The sequence below is a fragment of the Micropterus salmoides genome, unplaced genomic scaffold (assembly GCF_014851395.1).
Source record: "Micropterus salmoides isolate LMB-PRFRI ecotype aquatic unplaced genomic scaffold, ASM1485139v1 Ms_hic_scaffold_1736, whole genome shotgun sequence".
In the NCBI taxonomy this organism is placed as follows: Eukaryota; Metazoa; Chordata; class Actinopteri; order Centrarchiformes; family Centrarchidae; genus Micropterus; species Micropterus salmoides.
Genome location: NW_024040858.1, coordinates 2,649 through 15,569, shown reverse-complemented (window position 1 = coordinate 15,569; position 12,921 = coordinate 2,649). Strand labels below are relative to the sequence as shown.

General features: G+C 41.6%; 1 protein-coding gene across 1 annotated transcript; it reads left to right on the top strand.

Moving 5' to 3' along the window:
- Positions 1–232: 232 nt before the first annotated feature.
- On the top strand, positions 233–10,660 carry LOC119908287 (G-protein coupled receptor 4-like). Its single transcript, XM_038725996.1, has 4 exons — positions 233–376; positions 3,516–3,728; positions 9,685–9,872; positions 9,982–10,660. Exons 2-4 carry the CDS (start codon positions 3,531–3,533, stop codon positions 10,502–10,504), a joined length of 909 nt encoding a protein of 302 aa, XP_038581924.1. The 5' UTR covers positions 233–376; positions 3,516–3,530; the 3' UTR covers positions 10,505–10,660.
- The last annotated feature ends 2,261 nt before the right edge of the window (positions 10,661–12,921 follow it).

Genomic DNA, 12,921 nt, shown 5'->3' with positions numbered 1-12,921 from the left:
CCGCTGGAAATGCAAACTTTCTAGTTTATCATTGAACTCTTACAACTTTAAGAGAAGTGAAAAGAATGCATTTACAGAAACAGGCGGGCAGATATCTTCTGTGTTCATGTGTACCATGTTTGGTGTGATAACAGACATCATAGCTCATCTGCATTAGAGATCAACCAATCAGCAAATATACATCATGAGCTGTTCTGTCACATCCTGTCTGTGTCTGTATATAAGTTGCAGTTTCTGGTATTTTGAAAAAGCAGAACTCCGGTCGACGCTGTTTTGCTCTGTTCTTTTCTTTTTTGCTGATTGTACTTTAATAAAAGACACTTTGAGTAAAGAATCTCAAAGATTATTTTTCCTCTCCTCCTCCTCCTGCTGCAAGGTAAGGTTCTTCCACACTGCCACACACTGAGCCGAGGGCCACACTGGTCTTATTCTCTAGATCTGGAGTTTAGGAACTCGTTCCAGGTTGTGTTTGAATACTCTACTCCCTGATGAGAAACGGGGGAGGAGCAGGGGACGCAAGGAAAGTCTGGAGTTAGACTTCTGATACTGAGGTAGGCCAGAACCTGATATTGAAACTAGCTTGTTATCAGGGGCCTCTCTCTGTCCTGTGGAGGATCTGAACATAAAGTAGAGTACTAGGCTGGTAGAGTACTAACAATCTTCACTCAAGAAAAGTACAATTACTCAATCTACTATATATTTAAATATGTATTTCATCTGCTGTGCACCATGGTTATTTTTCAAGGGAATGCAGTTTGCTTTGCTTCTTTATTACTGTAATTTGGCAAGTTTAAAACATTCATTTTCCTTTATAAATCTCTATGAACGTATTGATCAGATCACTTTGCTGCCCAGCCACTATTGTTGCCTGTATCTTTTATTATGGACATATAACCAACCAAGCCGCTTGCTTTGCAATAACACAGGCAGCCAATACAATCTGATTATTCCTAAAGCATCTAAATAATCTTTACAACACAGATAATTATTGTGGCAGAAACTCGGGAGCTCGTTGTTGAAGCAGGTAAGCCTGCATCAAGGAAGCTGTGCGTCATGCGTAAAGCCCAACAGGACTGTTTTATCCACCCAGACTTTCTCTTGCTCTCTCTGTGCATCTCAAAATGATTGTTTCCTGAATAAATAACAGCTGGTAGCTGCTGAGTGAAAGCCAAGATTAGTTTCACCGGCGAGCTTCTGTTTATGGACTCACCGTCGGACAGCGCTATAAAACACATAGTAACTGATGATGATGAGGTGAAAAGAAACAGGCGAACATCCATCAAAAGAAAGCGATGCTCTTTTCAACAACAGGAAACTGATAATATATCAGAATCAATCCAGTGATCATCAGACTTAGATGTTACAGTGTGAAGTCTACGTTTGCTCTGCAGAGCAAAATTAAATGTAGATTACTGGCCTAAAGAAAATACTGGAGTACTGACTTTATTTAGTCATTTTGCTAATTTGCATTAGGCTACTTGTAACAAGTCACTACCCACCCTGCTGCAGACGTCCTCAGTACTGTCTTCAGGTAGGCTATAAGTAACAGCAGCACAAAAGAAAAGCCTGTAGCCTAATATTGAGGCACTTTGGAGCAAACTCTTCTTTTTCTCCCTTAACTTAGCTTTGCCTTCTGTCGCATGTTTTCTATAGGCTGCATGATTTTTGTCCGCATTTCAACCCTTTATTTAGGCTAATTCAGATGCGGAGAGTGTGACTGATTCACTAGTCACTCATAGTAAACCACCTCGGTTATGAGCCAACTACGAAATAGCCGGAGAAAAGTGGGGGGGAATGTATAATGGCTCCTACTCGTATGCGCGTGCGACAGCGTGGCTGGAGAAAAAACAGTAGTTGGTTCTCCTGTCTGTACACAGGCAGGGTGCTAAATGAACTGTTTTGTCCACCAGCCAGTAAACGCTCAAAGTCTACCACTCAGTAGATTACCATTGTTTTTAGCTGCTGATGAAGTAAATCTAGCAGACATTTGCATATTTTACCAGTAACTGGCTGGTAGATGGTGCCATGTTTTTTTATTGAGTTAAACTACAAGAAGCTAAAGTGTCTCTGAGATATTAGAGGTGTCTTGAAACTGAGTAACAAAGCAGCAAAAGCAGGCTGCTGCCCTGTGCAGGGGGGACTGAGCCTTGTCCTGGAGTAAAGCTTAAGAAAAGAAGAGGATGTTCCCTATTTAGAAGAATAGATGACGAATGATGGAAAGTCTGACACACAGCAGTTTGTGGCCTAACCAGGAACCTTCCATGGAAGACTAACAGGAAGTGAGACTCCTGCCAGCAGAGATAGGGTTTGTTGGTTGTGATGAAATCAGTTCTATAAAATTTGTGAAATGTATTAACATGTGACAAATATAATGTTGTAAATGTAATATAATGTAAAGGAGACTGCTTATGCTTCCACATTTTATGACTTATCTACAATGTTATAATGTTGGATGTTCATGTTAAACATGGCCAAAGCTTAAAAAAAACCAGGTTAAAGTATTTAGAAGAAATCCCTGTGAGCAAAAACCTCAGATTTCCTCCTGTTCTGAACACTCTTAACTGGTTTATAATTATTTAGTTTAAGTAGTTTGATGTGATTAACCTGCTTTAATGTTAAAGAAATAGTTTGATCCTAGTATGATAAAGTTTGATGATATTATAACATTATGAAAAAGTATTTTACCTTAATTAATTAATTAGATCGTCCAGATGAGAGGGTCTGGCCCTTCGTCTGTTCTCCTCAGAGTTAGCAGCTTGGCTAACTCAGCTGGTGGCAGGGATCTATAGCGGGACTTTATGTTCTGCTCCAAGCGGGCCACGCTGGGAGGCCGCTGCGCCGTCAGGTTGGCGGCTTCACCGACGCCGCGTTGTAGTTTTTATTAATGAGGTGACATCATAGGTCACAGGTCACCGGCCAATCGTAGCTGAGAGCTGAGTTCAGGGATCTGAGTTCATCGACGAAAAGATAAAAGTTCTGTTATGATCACAAATGAACAGCTTCCTCTGTGAGGTCCCTGTGATCCCAACAATATGCATCAAGTGTTTGTTCCAGAAATAATGTCAGAACAAACACCAACAAGGAAGAGTGCACAGTCTGTCCCCTGTCAAGTGGATTAATCATCATGTAAACCTCCTGATCCAAACTCAGAGGGCAGAGGGGCATCGAGTACAGGAGACAGGCAGGATGTCCTAAACCAATGAGCATTAACATTAAACATTAATTACTGAAACAGCTGGACGATGTTCTGTGGCTGCAGTAACGACCTCACATCAGCACGTACAGATATTTGTTCTTCTTTTCTTATTTGATTAAATAAAAGTTAAATGTGACAAATGTTGAGGAATGATGATAGAAAGTGAAAGACAGCAGTTTGTGATTTGATATGATTGTGGGTAAACTATAGGTACACTGTGTTTGTGTGAACTTCACCTCACAGCTTTAGTGATGTCACTGAACAATGTTAGGTAGATATTAAAAACCTGCTCCCTTTAATAACCTGATCTCTCAAACAGGTTTCACTCTGAAGAATGGAAGGTCTCTACGTTACCAGCAGCTCACAGGACCAAAGCTACGATCACAGCAGCACCACCTTCAACTACCAGAATAACAATGAGCACTATGAGTATCTCAAAAAATTTCGTCTCATCCAATACGTAGTGACATGCATAGTCCTTGCTGTCGGCCTTCCTCTGACCCTGGTGGCCATCTATGCTCTTTATTCTATGGTATGTACATTCTGACTGAGAGTTATTTATTTCCTGTCTGTGTGGTGTGTTTGTCCTACAGTCTGTCTGTCTGTAAAGGATCTGAATCTGGATTGGGGGCTAGTTGACAGGTAGGGGTCTGGAAAATAATTCATTCTTAGATGCATCACGATGCAGACTTGGATGATTCTGAATCAATTCATCATTCAAAATCCAGCAGCCTGCTGCACCAGCAATACGTAAGTTCTACCTTAAGTCCACACTGAACAATATGTTGAAACTAGTTAGTTTGAGACTTAAGTTGTGTCGATGTTTGGTTGCACCACCGAGACGTAAGGTTCATCTTAGCTACTCTGCCGTAAAGTCCATACTAATCAAAACAGTGTCGCAGAAAATGACATTTACGCATCCCATGGCCAATCAGTGAACAGCACTATTCTAGAGCATCTATTAAGTTTTTTTCGCCCGTTTGTCTCTCTCTCTTTCAACTTTTTCCAATACTGAAGAGGCTAACGGCTAAAATAGCTGTTAATCACCAAACACCAACAATAAGGTACGTAAACAAGGACAAAGGATTATGATTAGGTGATAACTCTGAAACCTTAATATACAGCTAGTCCAACAGTGACATCAAGTGGTAAAACCGTTTACTACAACATAGGCGTAATATAACGGTACCTATACCGAACGAACGGTAACATAGCCTACAACGGACAGATGAAATTGTAACATTATAACGAACACATAACAATAAACGACACAAGCAAACTGTTATAAATTAGTAGACCTAGTTGTTAGTTATAGAGTTATGTGACCCAATATATTTGCTTGCCAACACTATAATGTTAGTGTCTAATGTCAAGTTTAGTTAGCCTAGCTACTGTAATGATATGCTGACATTAAGTTAATGTTGGTGTACTGTTTCAGGGATTTGAACATTTCTGACCGTAGAGCAAGAAAAAAAAACTTTACACATGAAGAAATCATGATCCTGCTATCAAAATATAAACAAAACAAAGAGTCATTGGAATCGAAATTTAACAACTTTGTAACAAATAAACGGAAACAACAAATATGGGAGGATATAACGGACACCATAAATGCAAATGGTGTGGAGCACAGGGAGGTAAAAGATGTGAGGAAGAAGCTGAGCGACCTAAAAATGCAAGCCTTTGGGACTTTCCACGAAATGTCCCAACAGGAGGTGGACCAAAGCCAGACATGGGGCCATACTCAGCGCTAGTGTTAGTTGTGGGAGAGGACTCCCCCTCATTGATTGGCATTTTCGGTGGGGTTGAGAGTGGACCAGCAAACGAAGCGCCAGCGCTGGTTTCAGTTACATCTCTCCCACCAGCAGCAGCACCAGCCCCCTCTCATACAGCTGAACAACTTCTCCCCCCATCTGCAGAAGCATGTCTGCTTGAACCAGCATCCCTCCAACCGCCAGAGCCCACCTTTACTGGATCAGATGTGACCAACAATCAACCTACACAGTCGTCTCAGTCCAGCAGCCATCCACCACCAGCTAAGCGCGCTAAAGGCAGCAGAAGGCTTCCTGCTCCTGGCACAGAAGAGGATGTGAACACACTGAGATGTCAACTATATACAGCTGAAATTGAGAAGCTCGCACAGAAAACACTAAAGTTTAAAGCAGAAAAAGAAAAAATTGAGCTTGAAAAATTAAGTTAAACATTAAAATATTAATAAGAAGATCTTAAAGCACAGGGATACACCATCACACTTTCACATGAGCCATAGCAAACAGTCAACTCCTCTGTCACACTGTCACTATTAGGCTATTTTAGACAGCAAAAAAATTTAAGGAATAACTAATCTATTTTACTATTATTGAATTTGGTCTAAACATGCAGAGATAAAGAATGAAAAATAAACACATTCCGAGTTCCAAATTCATTTATAAATATATTTATAAATATATCAATATAATAATATATATATATATAAATATATATAAATTTATAATATATTATTATTATTATTCATATTAGATTTTTGAAATGTGTTATTTATTTGTTATTTAGACTATTTGTACAGTTTAATATTTCAAACATTTTGGATGATTGTTGTTGTTATTGTTATTATTGTTGTTGTTGTGTTGTATATAAAGAAAACCTGCTAAATAAACTTATTGCAGTAGCTAATTTTGTTTATGTTTTGTGAGACGTTTGATTAGCAGCTCATCCAAAATAGGAAGCAGTAAGGTAGGCCGGGACAGTGGCAGCCTCAGTCGGTACTGGGTCCTCGTTGCCGAAAGGAATGTCAGCCCCATCGTTTGCATTTCCTTCCTCCATCAACGGTACTTTCCACATCATTGCCAGGTTGTGAAGGACAACGCAGGCACCAGCTACAGCTCTGTCAGGCTCCATTAGGACGCCTATATGACCAAAGTAAGACAGATATTAGCTGCGGGCACAGAATAGGCTAGGGAAAGGCTACCTGTCTGTCATTGTGCATGTTACTTATTGTAACACTGAATTGTAGCGCTGCTCACTGACACTTGTTGGGTTTAGGTATGGGGTCATGAGCCATTTTCTCAGTGGATACCCTGAGTCTCCAAGAAACCTCCCGGGGTAACTTGCTGCCTCAAAGTCTCTCCAAAGGCTAGACTGCTTGAGGATGAAGCTGTCATGCTTTGCCCCAGGCCATTTGATTACAGCATTGGTAATAACAAGGTCGGCATCACATACAATCTGAGAGTTGATTGAGTGGTATCCCTTCCTGTTTACAGAGTCATTCTCATGTATTTTGGGTCCCTTGATTCTGATGTGCGTGCCATCTATGCAGCCAAGTATGTCGGGGAAATCTGGTAGAGCTTCTGACAGGTCATATTTTGTAGCTCAGGTTGAGTTGGAAACTTTTTTTTTTAACGTCATTAAAGTGCTGACATAGTGATAGTGAAACTGCTCTTATTGTTCTACACACAGTAGATTTATGCACTTGATTTGAATCACCAACCAAGTTTTGAAATGAAATCCTGTAGCAAAATATCTCAGTCCCAGACACACTTGTAGGGAAGGACTGAGGGCACCGTTTCTGTCCGTGTCGTGTTGCAAGTCAACTGCCAGCAGGTCGGTAATCCTCAGTATCTGTGCATGGAAAACCAAAGCGTGAGTACAAATCAATATCATCATAAATGTCCAAAGGTGTAATCTATCACTGAGAACGCGTTGCTTACGCAAAACAGCCTGCATAATTTGCTCCTCAAGTTATCCCACCTTTCAAAACGATGCGCCATGACAACCGCTCAACTTTTTTTATGGAGGACTTTACACCTATTAAGGGCTAGGTGTAAGATTTAAGTTGTAACTTATGTCTACGTTGGACATATTTCAGCTGGTGCAACCCTTAAAACGTTAGTAGCACATAAAGTTAGAAATTACGTTCAAACTAGGCTAAGTTTGAACTTACACATAGTCGGTGCAACCCAGTGCTGGGGCAGAAAAACCTGAAGGCAGGACAGAGGAGCTCGACAGTTGTGGTGGATGACCTGAATGCTGTCAGGCTGAGAAGGAGGGACGGCCAGGTTATGGGGTCGACCAGGAGGCCAAAAGCAAGGGCAGAAACCCTCAGCAGGGCAGGCCAGAGGCCTGGGACAAGGACTGGATACCTCTGGAGGCTGGCATTGAGGGCGAGACTTCTCCAGAGGTCGGGTAGGATGCTGGCTATCGGGCCGGAAACCATCTGAAGGCCGTAACGAGGACGGAGACCCGATAGAGACCAGGCAGGAAGCTGGCGGCCTCTGAAGGCCAGCAGTGAAGCAGTAGAACAGGGAACCAGAAACAAGGCTGCAAAGCTGTGGACCAGTGATGGGACTGCCAGGCAAAGGACTTGTGACCGGACAGCAACCAACTACTAGCTACCAACGACTGGGCAGGCAACTGGACAGCCAGGCAAAGGACTTGTGACCGGACAGCGACCACTACTAGCTACCACGACTGGGCAGGCAACTGGACAGACAAACTGGAGACCCTGTCGGGACAGTGGAACTGGGAACCAGAGATGGGACTGCGGTGCTGGTGAACAGTGACCTCAGGAAGCTGAACAGGAAACAAGGAACCAGGAGCAGGTGTCGGTCGGACCACTGACTGGATGTAACTGGATGCTATCAGAAGCCACCTCTGCAGCTCCAGGCAACACAGTCTCAGTTTTGATAATCAGCTCAGTTTCTAGGAAACTAGCCAACTGACTCCCAGGAGGAACAGGGAACATAGAGGTTAGCTAGCTCAGCTTTTGTGACATCCAACAGCTCTTTCACAGTGACGCAGGGTGGCTCCATCCCTGAGGTCCAGGGCAGTGAGACCTTTGCAGTACTGAACTGTAGCAAGGTTGAAGAGGTCGTCTGCGATGTGGACAAAGAGCCGGGCAAGACTCACCTGAGCTGGGGAACAAAGACACAGTGGAAATGTGGAGTGGAGGCTCCAGAATGACAAGAGGTTGAGGCTGCGCAGGATGCCGCGTGCCACATCAACCACCACCGACCACTAGCCCCAAGGGTTCCTGTGAAGATATCCAGGCAAGTTCCCCAAAAACGGATGCTAGGTGCAAGGCGCAGGCAGGTGGCTATCCAGCAGATGTTGGAAGCTAGCAGGCCTATTATCTGGCAGCAGGCTTGCATTCATTGAATTCTCAGATTTGGAAGCATAGTTTGCAAAGAATATAAACAAAGTGCTACAGAAAAGGATCGGCATAGACAGAGCCGCTGCTGCCAGTGTGGAATAGAATAGAATACCACTTCATTGTCCTGCTGTCAGTCATCTTTGCTCTCACCAGACCTATACAAACATCACTAGCTGATATAAACATGCCAGAGGGACAGAAGAGGTCGAGTCAGAGCTGCACTTCCTAACATCAGGCCTGAAATACCAGGCTCTGAGAAAGAAACTTGTTCCTAATAAACCCTGAATTTAAAAACCGGTATAGAGAAAAAAACTCCTGTCCTGACCTGAGGACAATCAGTATGACCTGAGAAACCCAACTCTGTATCGACTTCTTTTAAATTGTTTAATTTAAATCTGTTTTCATTGGTATACTTCTGCGTCGAGTCTACACCGTAAGCTCCATCCATTTATACTTTGGTGTCAGCGTTATTCTGCAATTACACCGCCAAAACGTTAGTTGGCAGTAGCGTTATGGTGTCCACTGTGTTGACTTTTGCCAGCCAACCCAGGTAATCCAGTTTAGCCCTCTGCTAGTTTAAATGGGTAAAATGATTATCGTGCAGCCCTTGTAGACTTTTCAAATGTTATCAACCAAACGGACCACAGTCTGACAGTGTGACCATGCGGGAGCCTCCAGATCTGAGAAGTCGAGCCAGTCCTGAAGTGCCTGAAATCTGCATTCTCTGTGAGAAAATGTTTCTACTTCTCAGCTGATTTATTCCCTCATTTATTCCTAATGAGTTTATGGTCTCAGTCGCTAGTTTCAAGTCTTCTTCAACACAGCATGATGTTCATTTAGTAAATTATGGTCCCATTTAGAGGAACAGAGACCAGGAAGCAGGGGAGGTTTTAGGGTGGGGTTACCTTGTGATCCCCTGCATTTAACTAATGAAAAAGCTTATTAGGAGTCAACTGTTCATTTTCTCTGGTGAGTGCATTTTGTTTTTTAAGCCTGTTTGTCACTAGCCAAAATCATTAACGAGGCCAGGGAACCCCATTGACACTTCCCACCCCCCCCCACCCCTTTACAATACATACTGCAAATGTCTTTGCACACGTAAATATTTTGCATATCTGTGGCTGAAAAACTGCTGCAGAAGCTGCAGGAAATCTGGCCCTTAGTCTTGTTCCTGCAGTGATTGGCCAGTGGGTCATATCTGAGATTTCTGTTGGATGAAAAAGTCAGAAATGGCTCTGACTGCAGCTGCTGGGCAGAGCAAGATGACAGATTTGGGAGGAGGTGGACTTCACAACATGTTTCCAACTGCTTGTTGACTTTTACCAATGTTTTCCTGCAGGTGAGAAGAGATCATGTTGCTCCCATCTACGTCATCAACCTCCTCATTACTGACTTGATTCAGTTCTGCTGCATGATCGTTGATGTGGCATCAGATGTGTATGGAAAGATATCTCACATCTTCTTATTAATTTACGTCACTTCTCTGGTTGCCAGTGTTTACTTCATGGTCTGCATCGCCCTGGAAAGGTATCTATCTGTCTATCCAGTATGTGTGGAGCTCCTTCTGTGTCTGAACATTATATTAGTTTATAACTCTGAAGCTCCTCAAAGACTTTGTGTCCATCTTGTATTACAGGTATTTGGTCATCGCCCACCCACTGTGGTACCGCTGCAGACGAACCATCAAGACCTCTGTGGTGGTCTGTGTCCTGGTCTGGGTCCTTACTGTTGTCTGTGTTGTCCTTTTATTTTTCTTTCCTGATGTGGTCACACTCATAGTATCTGCCGTCCTCTTCCTCCTTCCCTTCCCTCTGTTAATCTTCTTCCTGGTTGGGACCCTCAAAGCCCTGTCTGCTTCCATCTCGGTCCCCTCTGATGAAAAACGACGAATTGTGGGAATTTTGGTTCTGTTGCTGCTTATTTACACGCTGCCGTTCCTGCCTATCATACTTCAGTTTGTGAATTTAAAACACCATGAGAACCTCGCCATCTTGTTTTTCATCTTTGTTAGGTTGAATCCTCTTGCAGACTTGTTCCTGTATGTGTTCATGAGGAAAGGGTTCATAGACAAGATTTTGGCCTCTGTGTGTTGTTGCATAGTTGACAGCAGTCCATCAGTTTTTATTCCATTAGATGATGAGCCAGAACAAAGTCAATAATAATTTAAACCAGTAGTCAGTAGTCAACAGGCCCCTCGATTGGATGGTTGTGTTCAAATATATTTTCTCTCTCTTTAAATAATTATGAAGAAACTGTTTCACAATCTCACAATTTCACATGTGCTGCAGTGAGTGCGTCCTGGCATTGGACACATCCATCAACCTATAGATGGTTATTTTCATTTCTCCAGCATCTCCAAGTAGAGGAATTTATTTTGTAGGTCCAATCCCTTAACAGGAAGTGATTATGTCACGGGCCAGATATTATTGTTCTAATGGCGACCGCTGATGTAGGCAGAGAAAGAGGGAGAGAGAGAAAGGGGAGGAAACAGGAGGAGAAATGGAGGCCAATAGAAAGGATAGAGACGAGACAGATCCTGTCATCTACTGAGACCATTTCCAATAAGACACCTAACTGTAGAGAACAGGAAGCACTGTTTGGACTCTGCTGTGGGAGAAGTGGCTGCTGGGAAATGTTTTGGTCAACTTGCTCTGGTTCACTGTGATGGCTTCAACACATGGAAATAAAATGTGTTTTATTAGTTTGGAGCTGGAAGTTGATGTCTGTCATTATTCTCCTTTAATCCCAGAAGCAAAGCAGATATTATTTTAGATGAACTGAGCTCATTCTAGCCGCCTCGCTGTCTTCTTCCTAAATCTTTATTTGGACTGTTGTTTGGATGTTTAACACAGGGAGAGCATCTCAACACGTCTTTAGCACTTTGTACTTTTTAAGTGTAATTTCTGCTGTTTTAGTGGTAGGCATGCTGCTGTTTAGGATGGGATTCAGAGCAGCTGTTTTGCAGCAGCTGTTGTGTTTTTGGCAATCTGGAGAAAATCTTAAACCACAGTTTATGTCAGTTTCTATGAAATTGTACATTTTCTGGAAATCCAATAAAAATCAGTTTGTAGACCAAACTGTGAATGTTTGTCTTTGAGCAACTCAGTGAATTAAAAGCTGACAAATGAAGGTTCAACAAAATCTCTGCTGGTTGACAAATCTCTGTTGTCTATATGAACATAAAGCCCAACCTGCTGTTACCAGGGAGGCATCCTGCACTTTCTGACCAAAGGAGGTTTCCTCACACTCTTAAAGCTTTCAGACTTTTTAGATAAGAATTTGGGGCAGAAATGATAAAGTGTGACAGGGACAGTCACAACAGATCAGACCAACATGTTTCAGTAGAAGTTAGTAAAGTCTACTGTATGTTTCCCCTTTTTAACCTTTAGCTCATTATTAGCTGAGATCCAACAAGAACAAGCAGATTTCCCAAACTGTCAGACTGCTTCTTTAAATACCTTGGCTTTCTGCAGGGGACACTTTGAAAACTACAAACTGCATTTCTGGAAGATAAACTGCTAAAAGCTTAAAGTAATGACTTGATCAGCTGCACAGTGAACACAGTTCAAAACCTTAATTCTGGATTGAGTAATTTCAGTTCCATTCAGAGGACACACATACTGATCAGCTACATCATTATGAACACTGACAGGTGAAGTGAATAACACTGATTTTCTTGTTAGCTTGTCAGGGAGCAGGATATATTATAATAATGATAATAATAAACTTTATTTATACAGCACTTCTATCATGTTACATACATAGTTAAAAATAAAGAGTAGGGGAGACTAGAGACTAGTCATCTTTTGATACAAGAAACGCATATATGTGCACTAATTAATAATACAATTGATATATTTTCACTTATAAGAACAAGACTAAAATATTTAATTAAATGCAAAGAGTCAGAGTGTATGGGGGCAATTGGAACACTGAAAAATAAGTCATATTAACCCACTGCATCTCAAGTAAAAGCCTAGGCTACCTCAAAGTAATGACTTTACAGCTAATCATTTAACATAAGAGTTTTTAAATGGTTCAGATTATTTTAGATGTCAGGCATCCTCTGCTCTCTCTGTTCTAACTTCATAAAATTGCTTTTTACAAGTCAACTCATTCTCTTTGATTTTGCTGGGTCTTATACCATCTTACTTTAAGTCAACTATACAGACAAACTGACAAGGAAAGGAACTGCAGACTTAGGCCTATATAAATTCACACTTTCTGTTAAACACATATAAAAACACATTACTTTATACAAAGAATGTTGCCCTGTGTTAATTGGTGATTTGTTTATACTAGAACAAATCCATTTTTTAATACACCCTTTTTTAATATGCTTTTAAATTTATATTTAGTGAAATATGCTTATTTTCAAAACAGACAAACAAGCTGCTTACATTGGGCCGTGTGGCTTGGGGGCAATTGTTTGTTTGTTTTTTTGTTTATTTTTAACCCTGTCCTGCCCAGCAGCCTGGTATAGAGTATGATGACCTGGATACCATATTGTGCCAGACAGATTTTACTTTAACAAGAGAGTATTAAATACTCCTTTGTCTGTTTTATTATTTATTTA

What these genes read in the sequence shown, in the direction of transcription:
- LOC119908287 (XM_038725996.1), top strand. Translation starts at nt 3,531, where the DNA reads ATGGAAGGTCTCTACGTTACCAGCAGCTCACAGGACCAAAGCTACGAT. An exon ending in TCTATGCTCTTTATTCTATG is followed by an intron (nt 3,729 to 9,684) that starts GTATGTACATTC and finishes GTTTTCCTGCAG; the next exon opens with GTGAGAAGAGATCATGTTGC. An exon ending in GTCTGCATCGCCCTGGAAAG is followed by an intron (nt 9,873 to 9,981) that starts GTATCTATCTGT and finishes CTTGTATTACAG; the next exon opens with GTATTTGGTCATCGCCCACC.